The sequence below is a fragment of the Pantherophis guttatus genome, chromosome 6 (assembly GCF_059756535.1).
Source record: "Pantherophis guttatus breed Tessera chromosome 6, ASM5975653v1, whole genome shotgun sequence".
Taxonomy (NCBI): domain Eukaryota; kingdom Metazoa; phylum Chordata; class Lepidosauria; order Squamata; family Colubridae; genus Pantherophis; species Pantherophis guttatus.
Window position 1 is genome coordinate 105403512 of NC_142068.1, and position 18758 is coordinate 105422269.

Below are 18758 nucleotides of genomic sequence, written 5' to 3' on the forward strand. Positions count from 1 at the left end.
AATTATCATCTCCTCCACCTGGCTGGGAGTTTCTCCCCCCTTCCCTGACTCTGACCTCCACTCCCAGCCTGGAGAGCTCATCCTGCAATGCAACGAAGGGGCTGTTGTCATGTTCTACGTCACCCTCAGCTACATGGGCTTCCTGGCTGCCATCTGCTTCACGATGGCCTTCCTGGCCAGGAATCTGCCTGGGGCCTTCAACGAAGCCAAGCTGATCACCTTCAGCATGCTGGTCTTCTGCAGTGTCTGGGTGACTTTTGTGCCCACCCACCTGAGCACCAAAGGGAAATACATGGTGGCTGTGCAGGTCTTCTCCATCCTGGCCTCCAGTGCTGGTCTGCTGGGCTGCATCTTCATCCCCAAGTGCTACATTATCCTTCTGAGGCCAGACCTGAACACAAAGGAGCAGCTCACAGCCAGAACAAATGTAAAAATATGAGATATAACACCATTGTGATAGTGGAAGAATTGTTAAAAGTTTCTTTTATTTGAAAGGAGATATTCTTTCCATTTAGATAGTAGGCATGAATTAAAAAAAAATCATATGTATATGTTTCAAAATGGGAAATTATTGAATCCTTCATAAAAGAGCAGCTTACAGCCAGAAGAAATGTGTAAATGTGAGACTGAGGAATTTCAACTTTTAACATTTTCCACAGTCCAAACATAGAAAATGATCCAAACTGTTCTGCATGCATGAGTGGGCTAACTATTTTTCTTGAAATAAATAAAGGGTTTGTGGAAGATTGTGAGGAGACAAATTTCTTGGAGAAATGGGAGCATGTTAGCAAGACAGAAATATAGAAGGAATGTATGGAGCAACGTTGATGCCCTCATTTCTCAGTACATTTCACCCAAACTGCTGTGGCAACACAACTGAGACGTTTCTTTTTGTTTACACAATAACTCTTTCTTGAGGGTAGCAACAATACAAGGCTGGGGAGGTAACTTGAGTCTTGCTAATTTTGAATATTCATGCTTACATCATCTATTAAATGAAATATGAATATGTAAGATTGTCATTTTCTCCTCCTTTCCTGGAATGTATAAATATGAGTGCCTCCTTTCCTCCCACTATTTTCTGGAGGGAAATTCCTCCAATGGACACTGAATAAATAATAACTGCAGTGAGCCTGGATTATTTGAGGTTTTTTTGGCTCCTGTGTTTGATTCTACAGAAACTGGTGTCAGGAGTGGGATTCCCCATCTTCCATCTGCCACCAGGGACAACAGATGGGGCAGCCCTATAGGGTGAGGGTTGAGAGATTGAGCCCACAACCCTTCCCACTGCCACATATAGGCACCATTCAGGAGTGTATGTGTGAGGCCACAGTCTGTGTCCAAGTGTCTCTTGTGGCTGGGGAGGTTTGTGGAGTGTTTGTGGTCCCTTCCATCCCAATTCTCAAGCCACCCTGGCCCTGCTGTGAGCTCAGCCAAGCTATGTCTGGAGTTATCTAGGAACTGAGGGGGAATTTGGCTTTGCAGAATGAGTGGGACCCTCTGTGTGGAAGAATGGAGACTGATCCTGAGGCTTGGTTCAAACTCCCTTTTTCCTGTTGTCTGAATGGAGGAATTCAGCTGATCCCAGGCAGGGAGGGAAGTGGATGATGGGGCTCAAGGAGACTCTGAGTGGGGAAGGAATCTTTCCCAAAGAAACAGAGAAACCTTCTGTGTCCCAGGGCTGGGAGGGGGTCCGATGGCCCCAAACTGCAAAAAAAGGGAGTGAATGAAATTGGAAGGGATGATTAAAAAAAAAAAAACTCTTCCTCCTTGTGAGAACAGAAATTCCTGTATCTGCACAAGGCTAGGACAGATTCCATGCAAACGGAAGCAGGAAAGCCGGTTTTTATTTTTGTTAGATTTTTCCCCAGTGTTTTATTATTTTTTCAAATAACTAAAGGAGGTGAACATGTCCAACTCTTCTTCCGCTTCCTCTTTTCCCCACAACAATCACCCTGTGAGGTGGGCTTGTCTGAAAGAGAGTGTCTGTCCCGAGGTCAGCAAACAGGCTTTCCGGGCTAAGGCAGGACTTGAACTCAGGATCTCTTGCTTCCTAGCCTGCTGCCTTAACCATTGTCAATGTTAAGGCAGGGCGGATTTTGGGCAAAGGCCCTGCTGGTCACCACTGCCGCCTCGTCGTCCAGCAGGACCCTCCAATCCCACCCTCACCCCCGGATCTTTCTGGGGCAGAGCAGCCCCATCCGAGAGCAAAGAAGAGAAACTCCTGGACACAGAGAGCCCCCCCCCCAACCCCTTGGGTTCTGGAGGTGGGTCCTTGCAATAGTCATTGTCATTAAGTGAGTATTTCCGACATTGGCTTTTCACTCTGCAGGTCCCACAGGAATGAAAGCCCCCCTGCCCTTGGTGTGGTGGGATCAGCCCCATGAATTGGACGGCTGCATCCAGGCGGTTTTCTCGAGAGCAGGAGTGGTCGGCCACTGCCTTTTTCTCTCTCTCTGCTTTTTAATTTTTTTCTTAGTTTATAATATAAAATGCAGAAATGCAGGAGAAAATGGTAGGGAAAACAGGGGAGGGAAAAGGGAGAAAAAGCTTCCGGCTCCCTTCTCAACCGAACCCTGGCACCTCCTGGTGGTCTCCCAACCTTGTTTAAATCCAGCCCTGCTTCAGTTTTTCCAGATCAGTCCACTGCTGCATCTTTAAGATAGTCCTTGACTTACGACCAGTATTGCAATTGCTAAGCTGGGTGGTCGTTAACTGAGTTGCTCTCAGTTTTGCAATGTTTCTGCCACGGTTATTAAGCAAATCTTTTTTGTGAATCACATGGTCATTAAGCAAGTTCAGTTTTCACCTTTGATGTTGCTTGTCGTATTTCCATGCCCGTTGTCAGGAGCGTGTGACAATGGGGATGCTGCTTTCAGTCATACGTGCGAGGACCGTCATAAATCCCTTTTTTCAGGGCCATCAGAACCTGGGACTCTCCTGGTTGTAAGCAGAAGACGACTATGGGGTCCTTGAATAGGGACTGTGTGAAATTGAATCCCTGCGTTTCTTCAGCCACCTTCTCACCATCTCTTCTTCAGCTGAATAATCCCTGATCCTTCCTCCCATTTCTCTTCCGACTCCTCTTCAGCCGGGCCTGGAGAGGAAAGCCTGGATTCCCTGGCTCTCTAATGCCGGACTCCAGATACAAGGGACAACGTTTCAATTTGGACTGCACCCCCAAACAAGGGGAACAACCTGTGGCTTCCCAGCTCTCCAGACAACTGACAGCTGTCCGTTCAGATGGACGAGTTCTGGTTGACCCGATTCAGGGCTTGCTTGTAAGAGCCCTTTAAGAGTCGGCCCGTCTGTGGATAAGCCCCAGGTGAAGGCAGCTGGTTGGTAGATATAATTCAAATCTCAGGTCCAGGCCAATCAGAGCCTTGGCTTGTGATGTCAGAGGCTCCTCCTGAGCTCATTGGCTGGAGCTCACCATGGCAACCTCTCCAGCATCCTTGGGGAGTCTGGACCACATCATGGAGGCTCTGCTCAACATCCCTGGAAAGTGGCTGGATTGGATGGCAGCACTGGGGGCATCGCAGGGCCTCCCTCGCCTGGGCTCCTCAGGAGGGAGAGACCCTCCCCTTTAAGGCAGAATTAAGGGGGGGGGAGATGAGTGAAATGGGGTTCAACCAAACTCGACAGACGTGCTGATACCTGCCGTGTCTGCAGCCTCCGTACCTGTCACCAAACTCCTCATCCACCATGTTGAAGGTCCTGGTTTTGGGAAAGGGGCTGGGGCCGGGCGGCTGGGGGGCAGCGATATGAACTAGGAAAAAAATTGGCTTCGGGATGTCCCAGTTGGAGAGGCATTGAGACCCCAAGCTGGAAACTGACCTGGGGAAATTAACCTAAAAAGGGATTCCGTTGGCCAGATGTAGTTATTTCCCAAGCAGACTCGGCCTGGTGATTGACTTATTTATATGTTTTTATTTTTTATCCACCTTTATTGTTTCTCTAAATAGCTCAAGGCATGAACGTACTGAAGACGCCTTCGCCCTCACAACAACCTTGTGAGGTAGGCTACGGCTGAGAGGGATTGGCCCAAGGTGACCCTCCAGGCTTTCGTGCCTTGGATGGGACTGGTAAGTACTTGGAGGGGGGGCTCTTTCCTAATCCGAATGGTCACCTCCCCCTTTCCCTGTGATCAGAAGCCCCCTAGCAGTGCCAGAGATGGCCGAATTGATCGATCGCTGATTCTGACTCCTTTGGAGAGTTTTGATAGATGAGATGCCTCGAATTGGAGCCAAAATCTAATGGGAAGTCAGGACAGTTTGAAGGGAGACCAGTTGTGATGGATTGTCTCAGTGTTTCTCAAACTGGGCCCCCTGAAGGCATCTGTGGATTTAAGGCCGGTTAGCAAAATGTCCCCTGAACTGAGAGAGGAAGTGACTGTGTCTCTCCATTTTTCAAACAAGTCAGCACCAGGGAAGAAAAGGTCCTTTAGGGAAGATCCTTGGGGTATCTCTCAGCGAGCAGTGATGGCCTCCATCTCTAGATTAACCATCTGAGAGATTCCTTTGACTTTCAGATCCAGGAATTCAAGAAAGACAAACAATGGATGGAAGAGCAGCACAGTTGTCTCAAGCAGACTGTGGATCAACTTCAGACCACAACTTCAGACCTGCAGAAATCTCTGCTGGAGAACAAAGGAAGGTTGGACCATGCCAACATGATGATCCACCAGTTAGAGGTAGAGGACAAATCTTTGGTGAAACACACTGAAGAACTCCAGAAAGAAATGTCTGAGGTTACTAGCCAAGTGCCTTCCTTAGACTTGAGAAGGCTGCCTTAGAACCTCTGAGAAACTCCTCAAAGAGGTCTGGAACCTTCTTAAGGACTTAAGAGGCACCTCTAGAATCTTCACCATAGACTGGCTGAGATGCACCAAGGTTACTTTGTGGAGAAAAGCCCCTCCATCCAACTGAGGCAGAAAGTCACCCCTCTTCAGAATGTAAGGGAAAATGAGAAGAAGCACCTCAACAATCGGCATCAGCAGCAGAGCTGTGTGACCACAATGGAAGACCAGCAGAAAACTCTGGAGGACAACAGAGAAGGATGAAAGCCTCCCAGCCACCCAGCATCAGGGCCTGAGAGCATGGAGGAATCCCAGGGCTCTAAGCCAAGAAGGAGGGTGCGGGTGATGGCTGTGGAAGTGGTGAGGTGAGGTTGGTAATGGTAATGGTGAGTCCCAAGGCTCAGATCCAACCTTCGGAGTGCCAGCTGAGCCTGAGCCTGAGGGGCAGCAGTGATGAGGGTGAGGGCTTTGCTGTGGGGAGAGTAGAGACTCTGGCCAGAGCCGAATCTGGGAGCCAGAACCGAGCATCCGAATGAGCTGAGCAGTTGGGAGCAGGGCAGCCGCAGGAGAGGAGGAGAGAGGAGAACAGCTAGAAGCCGAACTGGGAGCTGAGGGGTCTGCAGGAGATGCCCAGAGGCAGCAGAGACCCCCGGAGGCCGCAAGGCTGATGGAGCTGGTGGCAGAGCTGGAAGACAGGGCTGGGTTGAGGGTCTCAGGGGCAGGCAGAAACTCCTGCTGCTCTACAGGCTGCAAGAGAGGAGCAACAGGAGGGGGAAGCCGGGGGCCACCAAGGCCAACTAGAGCTGGTCAGTGGCCGGTGGGTGGAGAAGTCGTCTTAGGGATGGTAGAACATAGGAAAGAGATTGATAGGGCTGGAAGGGACTTTGGAGGTCTTCTAGTCCAACCCTCTGCTCAAGCAGGAACTTTATACCATCCGGTTCTCTTCTCCACTTTGGAAACTTCCAGAGATGGAGCCCTCACTCCTTTGGGAGGCAACCTATTCCATTGCTAGATTGTTCCTACTGATTGAAAATTTCTCCTGACTTCTAGATTGGGTCTCTCTTTAACAAACTCCCCCCCCGTTTCCTCTTGTCCTTCCCTCCAGTGCTCTGGAGATGAAGCCCCTCCCCTCTTCTCTGTCAGAGCCCCTAAAAGTGCCGGAAGATTCTATCATGGCTGCCCAATCCTTCCCACCTTGTCTCAGCCAGACATAGCAAACTCCCTCAACCGTTCATCAAGTGATTTAGACTCCAGACCTTAAGTCATCTTTGCTCCTCTTCTCTTCACACTGACCAGAATCTCCACAACTTTTTCTTTTTGGGATGACCAGAATTGGACAAAGTATGAACAGCAACCATGAGGGAAATTTTCTCTCACACTAAAACATCAACTGTCATTTAATGTAAATCTTCATCCATTCGAATTGATAGTATATATACGAATACGGGTAATTTTGTGCCTAAGAACAACAACAGTAATAATATACATACTAAGGGTTTTTTCTTCTTCTTTTGGAACTTTATTTCACAAAATTAGGGATTTTATTGCAGTACAATAAATTTTAGTAGTAAGCTTTCTAATCTTCTAATTTTCAGCTCTTCTTCCATCGCTTAAGGGCAGATTCTTCATCCTGGAATCATGTTTTGGCTCTAATGTTATTTTATCTTGCTCGATGAAAGAAATAAAGTTTTGAATGTAAGTAGAGATCAGGAAATCTCTACTTTCTCCGTCTCTGCCATGGATGGTCTGAGAAAGTCTGTGTCTCACCTCCTCAGTCGCTCCGTGAATCCTTTCTGATATTCTCCTTTTCTTCGATCAAAGCCCTTTTCTCACTTACGAGGCTCTCAATTTTGGGCTGAAGTTCCAGGCTCTCGTTCCCCATCACACCTATGATTGTTTCTTTACTGTAGGTTTAGAAGACCAGAGAGAAATTAGCCTTCTAAGTTTTTTGCTTCCATCACCAAGAATCATTAAGTTCTTAATTGTTTTTACCCTGCATTTGCTTCTATCTTATATACATAAACATATACACACAGAGATATACACTTATTTCCTTTTGACCCCCGAAAAAACGGCTAGGGCTCCTTTTTTGGGGGGGGGGGTCTTATTCCCCCCCCCAGTACCGGGAAGCAGGGATGAGTTGCCCCTCACAGTTCCTTGCCTAACTGTCTTACCAGCAGCTTACTCTGTGAAACAGCTGATCTGCGGGTGGGCTCCTGCCCCTGGCTTCAAGGAGCACGGCCGCTTTTGCAGCCTCAGTCTACAGGCTCCGGGCATACAGCTACGCTGAGCCTGGCGGTCTTTGGGCCCAGCAGCCTCCACTACCTTCTGTTGGAGCTACTCCACGCAGAGATGAGAAGAGAGCTACAGCTCCCATCAGGGCCCAAAGTGTGCCAGGCTAAGCATGGCTGTAAGCCCGATGCCTGCAGCACCGAATAGGCAGGCAGGCCGGCATTCAGCAGCCCAAAGGCAGCAGTGGGCGAGGCGACATAGGCAGCACAGCTCCACCGGCGGCTGCTCCAAAAGGGGCCCTGGCAGACTGGCAGCCCAGCAGGGCTGCAGAGAGCAGAGCTGCCAGGAGGGCGAAGAGGCCCCGTGACACCAGCAGCAACAGGGGCAGCTGCTTGGCGGCCAGTACGGGGCATGCCACAGCCGAGATGTGCCCAGCAGTAGCTGGGCCGGTAGGCAGGGTGAGTGAGAAGCGCCCCACCGGCCAGCCACTGAAGCTCTGCCACTGAGAGAGAGAAGGAGAGAGGGAGAGAGAGAGATCCGATCCAACCTTGGAGGGCTGGTGGTGATGCTCTCTCTCTCTCTCTCTCCCTCTCTCTCTCTCTCTCCCTCTCTCTCTCTCTCTCTCTCTCTCTCTCTCTCTCTCTCTCACACACACACACACACACACACACACACACACACACACACACAGGTCTCTCACCCCCCATGCCCCCAAGGCAGCGACATCCCTTCACTAACCTGCTTTCCAGCTCTGTTCTGAGCATGCGGGGCAAGAGGTCTGTGGGACTATGGTAAAAAAACCCACCGTAGTTGAGACTTTCCAACTTCTCATGTAAAAAAAAAAAAAATCTTGCAAAGTTTGAAGGTCTCAACTATTTCTTTCACTGGAGTCCCACAGACTTCTGTCCTTTCCCTGCATGCGCAGCGGAGAACGGAGCTGGAAAGCAGGTTAGTGAAGGGATGAGGCTGCCTTGGGGGAGGGGGGGCTGAGGGACCTCTGTTTGTGTGTGTGTGTTTGTGTGTGTGTGTGTGTGAGAGAGAGAGAGAGAGAGAGAGGAGGAGAGAGAGCACATTGCTGCCAGCCCTGGATAACTCTCCGAGGTTGAATCTCTCTCGCTCTCTCTCTCACACACACAAACAGACCTTTATTTGGATCGCAGCACAGAGGCCTATCCCAAAAGCTGAAGCCTTCGGATGGAACATTTTGGGGATGTTGGGGTCCCAAGGAAAGAACAATTGGTAGGAAAATGGGGGGGGGGATTTTCCTGTGCAGGGAAGGAGGAGGTTTGCTCCGAAGCGACGGCAGAGCGTTGCACTTGGGAGGCTCCACAGGTAATACCGGTATTGAATTGCACGTCTTGCTCCAGTGAGAGGGGGGCATGCAGGGGGCTCGGTGGCCAGGGAAGACAAGGTTTTGGGGTGCAAAGGAAGAAGGGATGATCTCCCTCTCCGTCCTCCATTTCGCTGCAGAGCCGCCATGGAGCCCATGCAGGGGACCGGGACTGCTGGAGAAGGGGGCCCTGGCAGGCCGGCGGCTGGGGAGGTGCTCCAGAGATCTGGGCCGAGTTGCCCGGCCCTCGCTGGCTCAGCTGATTCACGGGCTGCAATTAAGGGGCTGAGCCTTCATGAAGTGACCGGGGAAGGGAAGGGCGACCTCCTGTGCTGGCCACGCCCACCCCTTCACTTATATTAGGCCCACCCCAAAAAATCAGGCTAGGACTTATTTTCGGGGTAGGTCGGATTTTCGATATACACGGTATTTCTTACCTCTCCAGTTGTTCCCGCAACTCTTGGTTCTCCCCGAGGAGCTCCTGGTTCTCCCCAGCTTCCTTCAGAACCCTGCAGTGGAGATGGAGGTTTTGTTGCTCCAACATCTGGATTCTGTAAAATAGGAAGACAAGAGGGAAATGAGCCCCCTCAGGTCTTCACCCGCATCATCAAACCCTTTTAAAATGAAAACTAACTAAAATGCCTGGCACTTCCTTTGTTTTACCCAGCCTTACTTTTTAATTACTTGAGTTTTGCCATTTCTGTTACCACAGCTACAGTGCCAAGTTCTTCTCACAGGAACCAAAGCAGGAAGGATTTCAATGATTTATTAGGCACTTCAGAAATGCTCAGGAAAACTGACAAATCGGTAGATCCTGTCTACATCTCCAGCATATTCTGAAGGGATTTGATTTGCTTCTTCAGTCTTCACAACATTATTTAAGTGCAAATGAATGAATTTTTACTTTCAGTATTTAGCATTACATAATCTATAAGTACCACATAGGAATCTTCAGATCTTAAAACCATTTTTTTTCCCTTTTTTGGCTTTCATACCAGAAAAGGCACCAACCAATTCAAAACAATTTCCAAACTTTCTAATGGGGACAGAAGGGGGAGAAGACTGAATTGGTGAGAACCGAGGTGGAGCTGAGAACTGAGGTCAGTGAGCAGCAGAGGAGGAGATCAAAGCAAGGACCTCCTAAATTCAGAGGATTTGGCCAGGAAAAGTCCCCGTCAAGAGATTCATGATGTCTCCTACCCATCCAGGCAGTGTAATTCAACGCAGAACGTTGTGTAATGTGTGTCCAGGGTAGGGAGCTAAGGAGAATTGAATAGGAAATCCTGGAAGAGAAAGTCAGGGTTTCTCACCTCCACAGTTTCTCCTCCACCTCCCTGCAGAGTTCTGAGTTCTTCTTTGAAAGCTGGGCGTTTTTACTCAGGAGCTCCTCATTCAGGGAGAACGACTTCTGCTTTCTGTTGCTGTAAATAGGAAAACCAGAGAGAAATTAGATCCTTAAGTTTTTTACTTGACTCATCAAACATTTTCTTCCATTGAAAAATATTAAAAATACCTTTATGTTTGTCTCGGTGTATAAATTCAGTCTTGCTGTTTCTACCAACAATCCTTTCACCATTTATTGGGTCTTTTAGAAAGGCTCCGTAAAAATGGCCAATGGGTACAGTTTGAGGGACTTTAGATGCACCTCCAGGGTAGTCTTAAGGGATTTGATTAGTGACTTAAATACTAAGGTTTAATGTGTTGATAAGAATTGTTTATAAGAGTTGGATTACTTAAGTTTTTACTTCAGTATTTAGCAAAGAAAGTCTACACACCCCTATTAAAAGGCCAGGTTTTGGAAATGTAAAATAAAAAAATCAGACCAAGATAAATCACTTCAGAGTACTTCCTCCTTTAACATAACGTATAAGATGTACAATTCAAGTCGAAAAACAAACTGAAGTTGTGAGAGAAAACTTCTCTCATGGTTTGCTGTGCCTATTGATTGGCTTTGATTGGTTTCTGGTTTGAACGTTTGAATGAGCCAATCAGAGCGCAGCTGTTGACTCTGAGTTTCCCGGGCTTTGTAACTGACACTCACTCGGTCTATAAGGAGCTGCTCTGGCTGCTGAGAGCACACATGGCACATGGCACATTGCTTTCTTACTCCTCTCCCGGGTCCCACACAAGAGCTGCAGTCACTTAGCCGCCTCCTCAGGAAGGAAGATCCTGGGCTCCAACCGCATGGAGCAACTGCAAAGAGAGCTGAATGGACATGGCTGAGAGGGAGATCACTACTGATGTTCTTTGTAGATTTTGTTTTCTTTGCTTTTATTAAACTAGTTTGTTTTAAACACTTCTGGCTCGCCTGTTTGGTGCCTTTGTAAGCGGATAAGTCTGCGGTCTATAAAACCTCCACAACAGAAATCTTTGAAGGGAAAAAACTGATGTTAAATAGTAGTCATTAAATATGTGAAAAATCCGTTAAGGGGACTCTGCTCAAGCCCCCATGGAGTTCAGCTGTTGAGTAGGGGGTTTCTGACATGTCTTCAGGTGCCTCTTACAGCAGCAGCCTTGGTCTCCACATCTTCTAAGCCACCAAAGTCACCAGGCTCATAGGGAGGCATAGGGAGGGGGGGGCAGCATCCTGCTCTGGGGGCTGCTTTTCTTCAGCTGGAACTGGGGCTCCAGCCAAGGAGAGGGAATTGTGAACAGTTCCAAGTCTCAGTCAATTTCAGCACAAAACCTTCTGGCTTCTGTAAATGCTGAAGATGAAGAGGAATTTCCCCCTTTCGATGCCACAAGGACCCAAACCAGGCCTCCAAGTCAACACAACAATGGCTTCCCTACAAGGAGATCGAAGTTTCGGAATGGCCCTGGCAGAGCCCTGGACCCGAATCCAAGTGGAGACCTGGGGAGGGGACCGGAAGAGGGCTGGGCACAGGAGAAGCTTCCCCTCCCCAATCTGACAATTTTGGAGCCCTTTTGCAAGGAAGAGTGGGCAAAGATTTCCAAGGCAAGATGTGCCATGCAGATCGGCTCTAAGGCCAAAAGACTGGATGCTCTCATAAAATCCAAAAGAGTTTCAACAAAGGATTTTAAAGGAAGCCTCTTTATGCAGCCACGTTCCTGTAAATTTTGTATTCTCATTCTTCCTCCTAAAAGATTTCTTTTTTTCAATTGAATTGTCTAGCTTACGTGTTATATTAAAGGTGGGGGAAAAACGAAGAGATTTATCTTGGGGTGATTTGTTTTATTTGTCAAAATCTGGGCATTTTGTCAGAGGTGTGTAGACATTCCGTATCCACTTGAGGGAAGTCATCCCTCCTAGAAGAATTAAATCTTTTGAGAAATATTTAAAAAGGCAGAATATTATATATCTCTAAAGGAGAAACACGTTTCTAAAGACAGAAACTAGCTCCCTCTCCCCAGCAGATGTCTGGTGCCCATGAAGAAAAACAGGGCCATCCTATCTACAAGACAAAAGACCTTCAGCTCCAGGATGAGGGGATTAAGACGTGACCCTCCAGGACATAATAGGATTATCCAATAGCAGACCTCCCTGCATTGCAAAATCTCCTAAGGACATTGCATCACCCAGCAAACTTCAACCAAACTTATCTCAGACAAACATGACCCCACACGGCCCCATTGGAGTCTGGCAACAGCCAATAGAATACATGTTCCTGCACAGGAACAGGAAGCTCAAGTTCAAAGCCCAAGAGAAGGTATCAATATCCCTGACTCTCCACTCTACGTGGTCAGCTGCCCAGAATCACAAACCACCTCGTGGTTCTGCTTCATCAATAAATGGACCCACTTTCCAATCAGTTTCCAGCCTCCATTTTGTCTCCAGGGCCTTCCTCCCGGCATAGAACTGAGCCAGATGGATATTTCTTCCAACAATTTGGCTCCCCAAGATGGGATTCCAAGCTAACCTGACCAACGGACCTTCCCCGGGTAATCCTCCCTTGCTGGACGGACCCATTGAGTCTCTGGGTGGATTTTTCCTGGAGCTTGGCCGTTTGGAACAGGGTAGTAAAGGGAGTTTTGAGTTTTGAGCTCAGTACCTCTAAATTTTAACATTATAGCCCAGAAAAGTGAGGGAAATGTTTATCTATCCATGCCTGTGTGCAGTGGTGGGATTCAAAATTCTGTGGGCGTGGCTTGATTGGTGGGCATGGCTTGATGGTCATGTGACTGGGTGGCTGAGGTTGGTGGTCATGTTTTGTGGGCGTGGCTTTGTGGTCACGTGACTGGTTAGTCACGTGACTGGGTGAGCGGGGCTAACTTGATGTCACTCACGTCAAGGGTTAGGGTTAGGGTTAGGCTGCCTGGCCTCTCCTCACCACAAAGGCCTCAACGAGATACAATTTCCCTGTCTATTTATTTCCTATTACTGAACATCCAAAATATACTACGTAATCCTATGTACCTATGCCATATGTGTACATACATATTACATAGTATAGAGTGTGTATAGGAACACAAAAAGATACATTATCTACTATACATACTGTATGTGTATGTACACACACAGACACACACACACAACTCTTCTAAAACGATACACATTCAGCCTCACTTACTGCATTTGGGAAAACACACCCAGAGTCCACTTTCTGCCACTCATTTAACTGTAACTTCTGTACATTAGAACATTACAGACGCCTTCAGATGTTCTTCCCTAGCCTGACTGTTAGAGCCAGGGGATGTCATGGAGGGAGTAAAATGGGGTGAAACTCACTTAACAATGCTCTTGCTTAGCAACCAAAATTTTGGGCTCAATTGTAGTCGTACGTCAAGGACTATCTCTGCCTTCCTCTGCATGGCAGCCTTGTCCTAGTAAACTCCTTCTCCTTTCTGGCAATTTTCCTCTCTGTTAGAGGCACCCAAATAATCCAGATGATATAAGGTTTCCTGCTGGAGCAGGGGGTTGGACTAGATGGCTTCTAAGGTCCCTTCCAGCCCTAGATTGCTATCCTATTTCAATGCGTCTTTTGAAGCCACGTCTAGTTTGTGGTCCTTCCTTCCTTCCTTCCTCTTCTCTCTCTCTCTCTCTCCCTCTCTTCCTTCCTCTCTTCCTTTTTCTTTCTTTCTTTCACATTCTTTTTTATCCCTTTCTCTTTCTTTCTTTCTTTTTCTTTCTTGTCTCTCTCTCTCTCTCTCTTTTTATTTTTTTTTATTTTTAAAACAAACAAAACATAAAAAGTCCATCATTCATTACAATTGCAAACAGTGTGTCGGCCAGTTACAGATCCCTTGTGCTTCGTCCCCATGTTCATATTTTACTAATTGTCTATTTTCTCATGTTATCAACCCAATATATGTCTTTGTATCATTAACTCCATTTGTTATCTAACAATGGCAATCATTCCAAAAAGAAAAAGGAAATTTTTTTCACATATTATATTATGACGTACATTTTATGTATCATATTTCAGTTCCATGTTTTAGTATCTAGCCATTGATAGAATAAATCCCATATCATGCAGTATTGTCTATCTTCTTGTTCTCTAATTTCAAAGGTCAATTTACTCATTTCAGCACATTCCATTATTTTCTTAATAACTTCATCTTGTGTTGGTATCCTCTCATTTTTCCAGTTTGTAGCAAACACACTTCTAGCCGCTGTTAATACATTTATAATCAAGTATCTCACTTCTCTATTGTATGTTTCTAGCACCATTCCTAATAAAAATATCTCTGATTTAAAGTCTATATGTTTCTTTGTCATTTTTTCAAACCATGTGTGGATTTTACTCCAATATCTTTTTGCTTCTACACATGTCTACCACATATGGTAATATGAGCCTGGTATCTGATGACATTTCCAACACTTTTCAGATTTGTTCTTGAATATTCTGGCTATTCTTGTCAGGTCTCTCCCTCCCTCCCTCCCTCCCTCCCTCTCTCTCTCTCTCTCTCTCTCTCTCTCTCTCTCTCTCTCTCTCTCTCTCTCTCTCTCTCCCTCCCTCCCTCTCTCTCTCTCTCTCTCTCTCTCTCCATCTCTATCTCTCTCTCTCTCCCTTCCCTTCCCTCCCTCCTTCCTCCTTCAAAGGCTAGGAAAGAGAGACCCACCCGAGACATGGGAGGTGGGAGGCCTGAGAGAAAGTGCCTGGTCTGGGCACACCGCCCTCCATGATGAAGCCCTTCCCAGGGAGCAAAGCAAGGACTTACCGATCCTGATCCTGATGGTGAGCTCCAGCCACGGCAGCGGTGGCGGAAGGAGAGCTCCAGAGCGGTGGCAGTGGTGCTCCGGGAGGGCAGCCCTCAGGGCCCCGGGAAAGCGCACAGCCAGGAGTTGCCGCTTTGGGTCCTCCCAGTCCAGAAAACGCTGCAGGCAGCAGAGCTTTCCTGTTGGGAGTGAAGTCGGACCCAAAGCAAAATTTCGCTGTGCTGCGAAAGACTCTTTCCTATTCCCAGCAAGAGCAGCAGGGGAAAGAAGCAGCCGCTGACCCAGAAAACACGCCCACAAAATAAGCCACGCCCACAGAACCCGTAGGGAAGATGTTTCGATTTCGCCCCTGTTCTCCTGCCTTTCAGCCCTGCACAGATAACTCTGCAACCTGTGGAAGCAGATCACACTGATCCAGAATTTTATATTTTATATTTTTGAGATGCAATGTAGACTTACGTGGCATTCTTCTCCCTCGCACTCCTCAGCGGTTCCCCCCCTGATGTTGTAGGAGCCTGGAAAAGTTAAAATAAATAACAGGTGTGGAATATACTTATCAATCAGCTCACTCACCCTCCGCTGTCCCCAACCCTCACATCTTATTATGACATGAACAATTTTTCAGGTATAACCTCTCCTGGTTAAAGAAAAATGGGTTTTTCACAAGGTTATTTGCTACGTGAGAGAATTGATCTCACAGCCCAGGGGTGAAATCTAACAGGTTCTGGAGAACAGGTAGCGGAAATTTTGAGCAGTTTGGAGAACCAGCAAATACCACCTCTGGCTGGCCCCAGGAGTGAGGAGGGAGTGGGGATTTTGCAGTATCCTTCCCCTGCCACGCCCACCAAGCCATGCCCACTGAGCCACACCACGCCCACCAAGCCACACCCACAGAATTGGTAGTAAAAAAATTTGGATTTCACCATTGTCTCAGCCTGATTCATTCACATAATAAAAGGATAATGTCAAAATTTGCCATCCTTAGTAATGGACACTTAGACCATTCCCCAGAAGATTTAGACTGCTTACCTGAGGGGGGCGGGGGGTGATGGACCGCTGAAGAGGAGGCCCTTGTTGGATGGGGGGCAGCTGGCTGGCACCTGAAGCCTTCTGCTGAGAAGCCATGGAGATCATGAGGACGTTGGGCCTGAACACGAGGGAGACCCCCAAGCCCAGTTAACACAGGCACCCTGGGTCCTATAGATGGGTTGGAAATATATATTACATACCTCCGTGTGCCTCCATAAGCCCAAGTCCAGTGTGTCTTCTGGTACCACTGTGGAAAAAAATAGACTTCTTTAAAAACACAAACTTATTGACCACGATTAAAGATATTCATTTTTTCAGCCACAGTTTGATCTGGGTTCTTTATTCCCCAATATTAGGAGCCAGCTGATACTTCTGGCATCTAAACTCTTCACTCTTCCTGCTCAAGTTAGGGAGATAGTGTTGTTTTTTAATTGTATTCTACCTCTGTTTGTAGACTTTCCCTTCCTTTTCATTACAGGGTTGAGTAATTACTATTCTAACTGCTAAAGTTAAGTGTTATAATAAGCCTCTTTTTAATTTCATCCTACCTCTATTTGAGAACTTCCTCTTCATTCTCATCCGTTGTAGGAAATTGCCTGCCATTGTCACAGAGGAAATGCTCTTTCCTTCAGCACTCAACCCCTTGGGTGACCCAGAGCAGCCCAGGAGACCTTCTATGACACGGGCTACGATGTCACAATCTTTGGTCCAGCTGTGGGGAGAGGCCAGGGGTGCCCCTTGGGCAGCTCTGGGCCTTCCAGGAGGAAGGGGTTGCAAGCCCAGGTAGAGATCCTGGGAGGTCTCAGGCAAAGTCTGTGGAATAAAAAAAGAAATTTTTTCTTTCTAGAATATTTCTTATTCTATTCTATTCTATTCTATTCTATTCTATTCTATTCTATTCTATTCTATTCTATTCTATTCTATTCTATTCTATTCTATTCTATTCTATTCTATTCTATTCCATTCCATTCCATTCCATTCCATTCCATTCCATTCCTGTTTCTACTCTATTCTATTCTATCCTATTCTAATTCTATTCTATTTCTAAGGATCAGGAATTGTGTATCAATCAGCAGTTATAAAAATATGGAACTCGGCTGGGCAGGGGCCACTACAACCGTTTCAATCGCTACTTTAAACAAAAGTTAGCATTCAAGTGATGAACTCAAGTTTGGATGGAGAGAAGAAAATAATCTGGAGTTGTTACAGTTTGTATTCCATCCCATCTTTGGATTCCAGCGACTTCCAGAAAATAAGAGAAAAAGAGAGAAGCTTTGGAAATCCAGACCATTCAGGAAATTAGACAGGTCCATTAATACAGGAGTAAGTGAAATAAAAAGGAAAGAAGGAAAGTGTTAGGAATGCAAAGAGAGGAAAGGAAACTCCAGCACAGGGAATGATTTAGGAATGAAACTGGCAAGGAGGAGCCTGGTTGGAAGTCCTTGTTGTATGCGATCTTCTTGTTCAACTGAGGATTCTCCCTATGAGATGGTCTCCTGGCCTCCATACTCACAAACTAGAAACTTGAATTTGATTTGGGTTTTTTTGTTTCTCCCTTCAATGGCTGGGGTGAGATTTTTATTTCACAAACAGGAAAGTTTACACATTTTTAAAATTAAAATAAACAGAATTTCTAAATTCTACATCCTTTCAACCAGAGCAGAAAGTAATGTTAACACTATAACTATTTTAGCTATTTTCTATAAGCTGTTTGATGACACTATTTTCTTTAACGTCCAATTTCACTTCATCTTGTGATCTTTCTGCTCTGCGTCTCCAATAGATTTGCTTAAGGCTGACTTTTATCATTCTTTGCTTTTAATTTCTGTACATCTCACGGATCACACTCTACAGAGCTAAAGAACTTTTTCTACAGAGTTTGATCATTTCTCTTTTTTTTTTTTGGTGTTCACTTTCGATTTTCTTCTTTAAAAGTCTAAGTTTTCCTTTGTTTTCTTATAAATATATTTTTAAACATTCCTTCATTTTCTCTGACCCTTCCCTCCTTCTGATTCTGGACTGCATCTGAACAGAAGAAAGCAGATTTCACATTCAAATCCTCCAGTTCTTTTAAAAAAACATTTTATTAGATTATAGAATAAAATACAAAATAAAAAAACAAACAAAGAGGAAGAAATGGGGGAGGGGAAAGAGAAGTGGGGGGTGGGAGAAAAGAAAAAAAGTGCTGACTTCAGACTTCCTCTGTTGCAGTAAAATAAAGCATTAACTCTCAACCTTTTACTTTTCCATAATAATATAAATGGTTTTGTAAAAGAAAGCAGATTTCGCATTCAAATCCTCCAGTTCTCAGGGATGACAAAAATCCCACCTCTCTTTCTCTCTACTGGCTGCTTCTATTCCTGGCCCGCCCCCTTCATCATGACAACCCTGTAGCCAATCAAAGAGGAGGAAGAGACAGTTGCCTGGGAGCGTCTCTGCCCTCAGCCTGATGGAGAAGAGGCTGAAGAAGCCAAGCCAAAGGGGGGGGTGTCAAATAAAATGCAAAATTCAAAGCTTTGGGAGGGATGAGAAAGAGGCAAAACCTCCCAGAATTGCAGAGGGAGGGGGGCTTAAGCCCCTTCCCCAGAAAAGGCTGCAATGAAGAGCGTCTCCTCGGCTTGGGGCTCTGGAGGGGCGACGGGGGACCCCCATCTTCCTCAGAGTCATGGAGGGTCCCCTCCAGGGTGAGGCTGGCTGCCTTTTCCTCCTGGGCAACCCCGGATCACCCTTGGAAGACCCAGCCCTGCATGGCTTCTCCCCACAGGAGCCTCTCCTGGAAAGACACAGAGCCCAAGCGAGGCTGGAGAAACCCCGGGGACTGCGTTAACATTCAACCCTGGGACCCATAAACCAGGTTAGTCTCTTCCCAGGAATGGCCCAGATCCCCTCCTCCTCCCTGGCCATCCTGGGCTTTCTCCGTGGGTCTGGGCTTTGCTTTCCCCCCTGAGTGCCCCATGCATGGAAAGAGGTGTCTGAGCAACATGGGATATGGTTTCCCCCCTTCCCAGGACTCAAAAGATGGAAGTTGGATTTTGCAGTTCAGCTTTCCATCTGCAACACGAGGGTTCTGAGCTCCCCTTCCCTCCTTTCTTCCCTCCCTCCCCTCCCCACATGGGGAGATAGGCAGCCTTAATTTCTCCATCTCTTTTCACTTGGCTTTCTCTAACTTCTCTCTCTCCCCCTCTCTCTCCCTCTCCCTCTCCCTATGATTTTTTTTTAACTCTGCAAAGTTTGAAAAACTAGTTTTTCAC

At 46.7% G+C, this 18758-nt stretch overlaps 1 protein-coding gene across 1 annotated transcript; it reads right to left on the reverse strand.

Moving 5' to 3' along the window:
- Window positions 1-6294: 6294 nt before the first annotated feature.
- LOC148113245 (uncharacterized) lies at window positions 6295-16110 on the reverse strand. The gene is made up of 8 exons (XM_087872377.1): window positions 16056-16110; window positions 15708-15774; window positions 15508-15625; window positions 14938-14993; window positions 14481-14657; window positions 9671-9781; window positions 8798-8911; window positions 6295-6702 (listed from the first exon to the last, which is right to left on the reverse strand). The coding sequence occupies exons 1-8, from the start codon at window positions 16108-16110 to the stop codon at window positions 6570-6572; spliced, it is 831 nt and encodes a 276-aa protein (XP_087728503.1). The 3' UTR covers window positions 6295-6569.
- Window positions 16111-18758: the final 2648 nt, after the last annotated feature.

Excerpts from the sequence above, each read along its gene's own strand:
- LOC148113245 (XM_087872377.1), bottom strand. The coding sequence starts at position 16,110 with ATGGCAGGCAATTTCCTACAACGGATGAGAATGAAGAGGAAGTTCTCA. Across the intron at positions 9,782-14,480 it reads CACCATCAGGATCAGGATCG|CAACAGAAAGCAGAAGTCGT; the intron begins GTAAGTCCTTGC and ends TCCTATTTACAG. Across the intron at positions 6,703-8,797 it reads TTGCGGGAACAACTGGAGAG|TAAAGAAACAATCATAGGTG; the intron begins GTAAGAAATACC and ends CTAAACCTACAG.